The sequence below is a fragment of the Acomys russatus genome, chromosome 7 (assembly GCF_903995435.1).
Source record: "Acomys russatus chromosome 7, mAcoRus1.1, whole genome shotgun sequence".
NCBI lineage: Eukaryota > Metazoa > Chordata > Mammalia > Rodentia > Muridae > Acomys > Acomys russatus.
Window position 1 is genome coordinate 30297540 of NC_067143.1, and position 9156 is coordinate 30306695.

Consider the following 9156-nt stretch of genomic DNA (forward strand, 5'->3'; position numbering starts at 1 on the left):
GTTAACGATAGTAATAACTTCAATCAAATGCTATAAAGACATCTTGAGCTCCTACAGGCAATAAGTCATCCCTATGAACTACATTAAATCCAGTACGGTGGAATTCAATCCATCTCCACAGAAATCCTACTGAACAGGCATCACCATAATCCACATTTTACAGGCGAGGGAACCCCTGGCACAGAGCAGAACAGCTGAGGTTTTTCTGAGACTGTCTCACTCAGAGTCAGCAGTGATACTTCAAATCCAAGCAGCTTGGCCCTGACATCCAGGCTGCCCCCATTCATTATATCAGCTCGATCAGAATCCATGCAAATGCTGGCAGGAAGGTGCCATGACACAAAGAAGGGGGCTGAGTTGTATAGGAAGCATCCAGACTGTTCCTCTGCTCGTGTTATCTCAGTCCCCACAACAGAAGTGTCCTTGTCCTTACGTATTGCTGGGGAAAAATGAGTCGCAGGAGTTGGAACTTTCCTAGGGTCATTGACTGATGATAACATAGCTGGCTGCCAAACTTTCAAGGTCAAACTCCAGTGCTCAAGCTATTATCCACTGTAGCATGATCGCACATGGCGTAGCCTGCACGGGGCTTGGCTTCTTTTCCACAGCCCATGATTAAGACCAAAGCAGGATGGCACAGAAGAGTGAACTTCTTCAAATGCTTCAAAGTTGGACAGTCCTGCCACCATGCCCCACTTGCCACTTAACTATCTCTGTGGGCTTAGATACAGCTCTCTGAATCTATTTCTACATGTGGCCAATATCCAAAGTGTCTCTGAGCCCCTCAATTACCCACCTCCCTGGATCCATTTAGGTTCGTTTTTTTTTTTTTTTTTTAAACCACACAACATGTCTCCTGAGCACCCAAGGTGGGAATCTCTGCACAGCATCTATGTGTTTGCGTCATAGCACCTTCTTGGTAAACACGGGGCAGAACTGCACCAGTGTGGGCTCTCCAGATCATAAACACATTCCCTAGGCTCCTGCCCAGCATGTGCCCTGGGAAAAGCTGGAGCTGCCACAATACTGCAGTTCTGCTAATGAGGTTTCTGGGCACCACAGTGCCAGAGAGACTGATAGGCATGAAACCATTGTTGACATTGCCAGACTAAACAGGGACTCTGGTTTCACTTGGGAAAAACACAGAACAAGCTGGTGACTTAGAAATGCTAAAGTCAGTTAAGGGTGGATTGGTTTCAATTGGAAATTCTGTTCTTTCATGTGCCTTTTTGGGGAAAAGAAATCTGCTATTCTGGGCTGGAGAGATGGGTCAGCAGTTAAGGGCACTGGCTGCTTTTCCAGAAGACTCAGGTTCAATTCCCAGCACCCACACGGCAGCTCACAACTGTCCGTAACTCCAGTTCCAGGGAATCTGACACCCCCACACAGACATAATATGCAAGCAAAACACCAATGTGCATAAAAGTAAAAATAAATAAAATTTTAAAATCTAGTATTCAACATTTAAGGTTGGATAGTGTGTATGCACACATGTAGGACTCACACATGTCACTAAAATGTGGCTGGCTTTTAAAAGCTGAATGGCACGCATGCTTTTCAAAGAATTGCTTCTGTGCATATATACTCAGTGTCCTTTGATTTTCCTTGTCATGCTGGATGGAGTTCTAATCATTTTAAGTGGCATTATTGCTAAACATAAGTGTGCAAGACAGTTTCAATGGCCCAGAGACAGCTTCTTTTGTTTGGCTAGTTTTGGACATTTTGTTGCTGTTGTTTTATTTCACTGGTAACAATTCTTCCTATAGCTCTATATAAGCCTTTTACTACAGTCCAGGCCCCGATTTTGTGATGTTCTCACTAAACATCACAGGCTGCCCTCAAGTTCACGGTCCTCCTGCTTCCACGTCCTGAGTTCAGCCTCGCTTTCACTGAAACACAACTGCACCCATTTGTTACAGATTGTCTCCAGACGATTTCGGTCACAGCAGTGGATTTGGATAGTTGTGACAGAGGCCATCTGGGCTTCAAAAATGATTACTATCTCAATCTGTTCAGAAATGTTTGCTAACTCCTCCTCCAAAATCAAGATCTCAAGTCACATAGCCTAGTGCTTTTCCCTGGAGTTAAGAAACAAGAGCTATTTTCTCTCCAGGACCATATCACAGGTACCAGCATACTGTAGACCAGCAATACATACCTATTTGTTGAATTAATGAGTTTGATGGCTGGACAGATGTTGAAATCCTGGGAGTCATAAATATTCTTTATCTTGAATGAGAAACTGGCTCATGACAAGTCCTCAACAGCTGCATGTTTCTTGGGCTCTATATGGACACTAAATGTTTTTCAGAACATTTGGGGAACCAAGATAAGCCCTTGGCTATATTATGATGAATCTCTTCTATTCCACACCAGTTATGCCCATCCCCTCTATATCTTCACAAAATCCTCTCTGCCTGGAGCGCTGATGGCTGAAGCTTGGATCTGACAGTGCTGGTCTGCTAACTGACTTGCAAGCTGGTCGTCTATCCTTCCCAATCCATCTGTGCTACACAACATGGTTCCCAACTGCCTACAGGATCCCTGCGGGTACAATCAAGCCCATCAGTTATCCAAGGCACATGGGCACTCAGCCACTAACTCTTAGTACAAGAGAAACTGGGAGCAGATGCCACCGGATTCCGGGAAGACATGTAAAGAAGGAATGATGGAAGAGACCTCTGATTTACTTCTTCCAAAATGTATTGTTACTATTACTTGGATACGGAAGATGGTTTAGTAGGAGAATAATTTGCCATTCAAGAAAACAAGATTTGAGGATCAAAGAAAGAGCTAAGAATCAAACAGACTGGAATAGGAAAGCAAGCTCTGACACTAGCTATGTAAGTTTGAGTTAATAAATTCATAAATTAATTTCCAATATACAATATCATCTTAATGGCAAAGTGACTATATATAAGTAAGAATATTTGTATGTATTTTATATAAATGTATATATACATATATATGTAAGTATATTTGTATATATTCTCCTTTACTTGCATATAGAAATGTCACAAGGAAAAAGACCTTTGGAAGTTTCTACTTACCAAGCATTCCTTTCTTGGAACTGGACAGACACATGTCTTTCTCTGCACTGGGCAGAGCAAAGCTCACCACAAACACTTCCACCCCATCAGCCATCAATGCCAAACCCAAGACAAAAAAGAGGGTCCATTGGAAGCGCCCATGGCCACATTCATCAATGATGGTTTCATATTGGTGAGCCAACTCCTCCTCATCTTCCATCCGCTCAGCCATCAGGTCTGCCTGGCCCCGAAGGCCATCTGCTCTGGAGGGTGCCATCTTAGGCTGCTTAGATTTGACATCATCTGGATGAGGGATGCCCTGGTACTCGCCCTCATAGATCTCATCCTCCTCATCATGGCCTTCTGTAACATCACTCTGAGCATCTTCTTCCTGGTTTGGCTCATTGCCCCGGTAGTAGCCATCACTAGCGGCATAGCCCTCATAGTTGTCCCGGTATCTGTAGTCATCCATTCCTTGGTTCTTGGATTGTCTGGTAGCCTCTCAAGCTATATCTCTTGCTCCGCGGTAAATGTTCGGGCTGTTCCAATAACCATCATCTATTATATGGTTGAAACTGGGAGTATGTCCGTGTGACTTCTTCAGTGAATGTTGCACCTCTTCCGTTTGTTTCTCAAACTAACCAGATTCTAACAAAGACAACCTAAGTAGCCTTTCACACTCAGCGTGTGTTCAATGTCTTTGGAAAGTGTAAAACTCTGGCCTCTTCTTCTGTGACCCAGAGGCTTGTGCTGGGAGGTGCTGACGAAAATTGGGTCCGGCTGCTCTCTTTGACAAGATGGGGGCGGCGCTTGGCAGCTCACTGGCTATGGTGTTTGTCCTTCTACTGAAGAGTGTGCCCTGTGAGTAGGACAGGAAAGAAAATAGTTACAAATGGCTGAGGTTCTGACATGACCTCTGAACTAAATCATTATATTTATTAATACCCATACTTCATGTGTAAAGTGAGGTAGATTTTGGTTAGACATTTGAATCCACACAAACTAGATGAGTATTGAATCAGTGAGGCATAGAAACTATGGGCAGAGAAGTCCTTTAAGTTCTAAAGAGCCAAGCGAAGGTCAAAGATCAGATCTTCCACAGGAATGCAATAGGAACTGGTCAAGGAATTTTCCGTACAAAAGCAACTTTGTGTTCTGGGTTTCCTTTGAACTTGCCAAGCTTTTGGCAACAGTAAAAGTATCCTAGGGGTCAATTTCTATTCTGTAAATGTATGATTTTCCACCTTCACTATAAAGTAGCTGTATCAGCTTACATCTATAAATGTGGAGCACAGAACTATCCCAAATAACTTTCTCTAAGGCCCAGCATGGAGGTTCAAGGGCCACTACGACCTTGTACTTGGCTCAAATGGCTAAGAACAGACCCCAAGCTGCATCTCCCAGATTTTCTGATGCATGACAGGCAGGAACTTACATGCCTCTTTCCATGTCTTCCTGCTCTCACATGTAAAGCAAAGGCAATAGTACTTAATACATACGATTTTATACCAAATACCAGCCTGCAGGTCAATATATTTCAGGCAATATTATTCTCCTAGTTCTGGAAAACCAGGAACCAGCATTGTCTAAGGCCAAGGCACTATCTTATAACTCTCATGTCTAACCACTGCTTCCCTCTGTTGAGTTCAATACCCAAGGGGTAGGTAGATGCCTTGCCCGAATTACCTTCCAAACAAGCAGTTTCCAACTTGTAGGTCATGCCCCCTTTAGGGTCAAATGACCCTTTCACTAAGGTTGCCTAAGACCATCAGAAAACACTCATATTTACATTATGAGTCATAAAAGTAATGAAGTAGCAATGAAAATAATGGTTTGGGGTCACTACAACATGGAGAACTGTATTTAAGGGTCACAGCACTAGGAAGGTTGAGAATCTCAAGTCTCCCAGGGCATGGACCATCACTGATTGATGCTTACCATGTATCCAAATGTGACTAAAAATAAGCTACACGCTGAGACCCAGAGAAGGCATGGTAAAGTAAGGAAAGAAAGGGAGACAGGGGAAAGGAGGAAAGAGTTGGGTGAGCAGAAAGGAGCATCTCATCTAATGGGTAAATCAAGGGTGGTTCAGAGTAGGTTAATAACAGAAGCAAGGTTGTCACAAAGCTAAGACTCTCTGCAAAGTCCACAGCTCTTCGTGAGCCATGTCTTAATGCTGTCCTGGGTGATTGACACATTAGATCACATGCGGACTTTGAAAATACAGTCTCCAGAGCTCTCAGGGAGCCAATTGGATATCAGAAATCTGGGTTTTCACACAGCTCCCCAAGTAGCCTCAAGGCCCCATCTCATTAAACAGGCCCTCAGCAGTATGGGCTAAGCTCCTCCCTCAGCACTTCTCTACTCCAGCTGAGGAGCCAGTTTTTCTTTTCTTTTTTTAAAAAATTTTTTATGTAAATAATTTGTTTAGATTACATCTCAACTGTTACTCCCTCACTTGTACCTTCCTGTTCCCTCTTTCCCTTCTTCTTTTACCCTATTCCTCTCCCCTAGGGCTGTGACAGAAGGGGACCTCCTCCCCCACCATATGATCACAGCCTATCAGGTCTCATCCTGGTAGCCCGCTTACTCTTCCTCTGAGTGTCACCAGGCCTCCCCACCAAGATGAAATAGTCAAGTAGGGGGCACCAGAGTTCATGTCAGAATCAGTCCCTGCTCTTCACATAACTGCAAAGAATGTACTGTCCATTAGCTAGATTGGAATAGGGAGTCTAGGTTTACTGCATGCATTGTCCGTGGTTGGTACAGTAGTTTAAGCAGAGGCCCCTAGGTCCAGATCTGCCAGCACTAATGGTCTTCTTGTAGGGTTTCTAGACCCTCTGTGTCCTTCCATTTTCCCATTCCCCCATACCTCTCTCACCTGGAGCCCCAATAGGAAGTCCTAGCATCTATCCCAATCCCTAGAAATGATCATCCTGAGTGAGTTAACTCAGACCCAGAAAGATACACATGATAAATACTCACTTATAATTGGACCCTATCCCAACAGCGATGTCCTCTGGGAGCCAGATTTTCTGACTGATAGAAAACCATTCATTAGTTCAGACCACCTGATGACAAATTTATAGCCATCAACCTTTACTTACTAGGCCCCCCCCACCACTCCTGGAACCCACTGTCCTTCCTCTTGTTCAGCAGATGTCACTTCACAAAAGAATACACACACCTGCCCTTGCCACAGCTGCTGGACTCCTCCCCTGCCCACAGCCCATCTCTGAGCTCTCTGCCCCACACCTGGCACCCGGCTCTCCCTGCCTTCAACCTTGGACAGTCTCTGCCTCTGGGAATCATGTAACTCAAATGATACAATGCCTTGTCTCATAGGAGGACGATAAAAAACACTGGTCCTCAAATGCAAAGTGTGCGTGAGAACCACCCAGGTGATTCATTAGGAATGGGATCCTGGCTCTGTCTCCCAAAGACACTTAACTTCAGGGTGAAAATCAGGCCTGGGAAAACCGTTTTTTCATCAGCACCACTATCAACCCAGCAGACTTGGATCAACAGCGCTAAAGAAGCTAAAAGAAATGCTTAACAGAATGATTCTCACTCTACTCTGGCAGAATTATCACCATCTCCAGTAAACAAACGTCAATTGGACCAGGCTGGCCTGGATCGTGTCATATTAATATTCTATATCAGTTTTTATTGCCTACATTTAGGAACCCTGGGAGGATAATAAATCACACATAAACAGTGGGGGCATTGGCAGCATGCTGTCACATGGGGAAGGTATGCCGACTGCCTGAGGTCTGCTGGGTTATTTCTATTCTGGAGGCCCCACAAAAATGTCACGAGCCAGAAAGGGAAGATTTTCAATTCCGAAAGCATATGTGGGAAATACCACTTTGGGTAAAGATTCTGAGCCTTTCTCTGTGGGAAAAAAAAAACAGGTCTTTGTGAAAAAATAACCCCACTCACCCGATCCGGCTAAAGAACGGCTGGAATGTCAAGTGCAGGGAAGCAAAGGGGCTTCCCTGTCGTCAAGTGGTTTTTGTTTTGTTTTGTTTTGTTTTGTTGTTGTTGTTGTTGTTGTTTTTTAGTATCTCTTGAAATCTATCTCATTTGAGAAATGACAAGTTGTTAATTTTTTACAGCAGAACATTTTCTAGAGAACACAACATTTGCAATATTGTGGGTTAAATTGGTTCTTTCACAAAAGACAAATTGAACTCTGACCCTCATGAAGGATAGAGCCTGAGAGTGTAGAAGCCAATTGGTGGGTTGGTGCTTAATGTGCCAGCATGAAAACCTGAGTTCAGATGCCCAGGAAGCACTTGGGTGGCAGGAAAAAAGGAGGCTTCTTGGATTTGCTGGCCTCTAGCCTAGCCGAAATATAAAATGCCATGTGAGCTCCAGTTTTAGTGAGAGATCCTATTTCAACAAAATAAGTGGGGGAAAGTAGGAGAGAAAGATACCCAATGACTGTTTATAGCCTCAGCATTCCTCCATAGACACACACACACACACGCATGCACACACACACACACCATGGTTTTACAGAAGTGATAAAATACTGCGTTAGGATGAGCCTTAAGTAACTGTGACCTTATGAAAAAGGCAAATCTGGATGTGGAGACAAGAAGACAGAAGTGCATAGAGGGAAGATGATGAAGACATTCAGGGATAGTGTTATGTACAAGTTGCTGCAGGCTCAAGGCTACCAACAGTTGTGAGACTCCTTGATTTAGGACTTCTAAGAGTCTCCAGAACTGAGAGTCACCTCTTTGATTGGATCCACAAAAAGCTATAATACTCTAACTCTTTGAAAGGACAGTCAACAGGTTCATCAACTAAACAGCAGGGGAAAAGACACCCACAGGAACAACCATTGGCTAAGGACTAAAGTGGCCACTTCCCATGATGCCTCACCTATGCTCAGGACCAAGAATGGACCATGATTATCTGTGTCGTGGGTGGAAAGGTGAAGGACAGGGAGGATGAAAGGATGTGCCCTCATGAACACAGAGAATCAGTACCAGGGAATGAGTGAGAAGCTGGATTCAAGCCGAATGTTGGGGGTTGTACAGAGAGAAAGAAACTGGAATCCAAAGAGGTGGGTCAAGGCCCTACGCACAGCTGCAGCAGAACTAATCTTGATAGATAGAGAGCGGATCCTACTTCCACAACTGAGTTTTTTCTCCCCACTTCCACCATGCATTTCCCAGGATCTTTGGAGCACAAGGCCTTGTGTAAATGGTCACAACTCAGCCCCATTCTTAAGAGACTGAGCCATTATGGAAAAGTAAAATTAAAAACCATAAAGATCATCACTCGGTGACGAAACTTACACCCTGGTTAATCTTCATTGTCAACTTGACTGACTTTGCAATCTCTTAGGAAAGCTATCTCGAGGAATGTCTAAGGGTGTTTCAAGTCAGATTTCATGTGCTGGAGTCCCAGACAGAATAAAACATCAGATGCTCTCTCCAAGGACAGCTTCAATGTGACCAACTGTCTCATATTCTCACTGTCATACCGTCACCACTATGATGCACAGCAACTTCAAATTGTAAACCAAAATAACCCTTCCTTCCCTGTTTTTGGCAGGCACTTTGCCACAGCCATGAGAAACATAACTAATTTACAGTCTTAATTATTAATTATGCTATTTTTCATATATTGAGCATTTGACTTAATAGCTTCGGGCCAGATACTGGACTAAGCTTATCATGTGTTTTACATCTTTTAACCAGCATACGAACCCTATGAGACAGTCCCATAATTATCACAATTTTTTTTCAGAGAACAAGACGGGGCATGGAGAAGCCAGACAAATGACCCAAGTGGTAGTGAGCAGGTTCTCCAAGGGAATTCAGAGGCGAGAGGGCCATTGTAGCTTGGGACTGGCTGAGAAAGCAACCCAGAGGTAGGGAGACATCCAAAGGCAGAGAGGGCTCGGGAAAACTTGGGCACCACAAGGAAGGTACCTGGAGGGTGGCACTTGGAAGTGAGACTAGCTCTTCCTTTAGGACAGTGGTGAGAAGCGAACCAGTCTACAGCAGAGGATCCACATGGGGATGTGTAGGCGGTTGATGGGAGTGGAAAGCAAAGCCAAACTCAGCGTTTGCTCAGAGGCGAGAATTTTGTCTGAATATCAGGAGCC

General features: G+C 44.1%; 1 protein-coding gene across 1 annotated transcript in view; it reads right to left on the minus strand.

Moving 5' to 3' along the window:
- The window catches only part of Sv2b (synaptic vesicle glycoprotein 2B), a 72108-nt gene extending 68474 nt beyond the window's left edge, over window positions 1-3634 (minus strand). Inside the window, exon 1 of the mRNA XM_051148732.1 lies at window positions 3051-3634. Coding sequence (XP_051004689.1) covers window positions 3051-3501 — 451 coding nt within the window. The 5' untranslated portion in view covers window positions 3502-3634. The remainder of the gene's footprint in view (window positions 1-3050) is intronic.
- Window positions 3635-9156: the final 5522 nt, after the last annotated feature.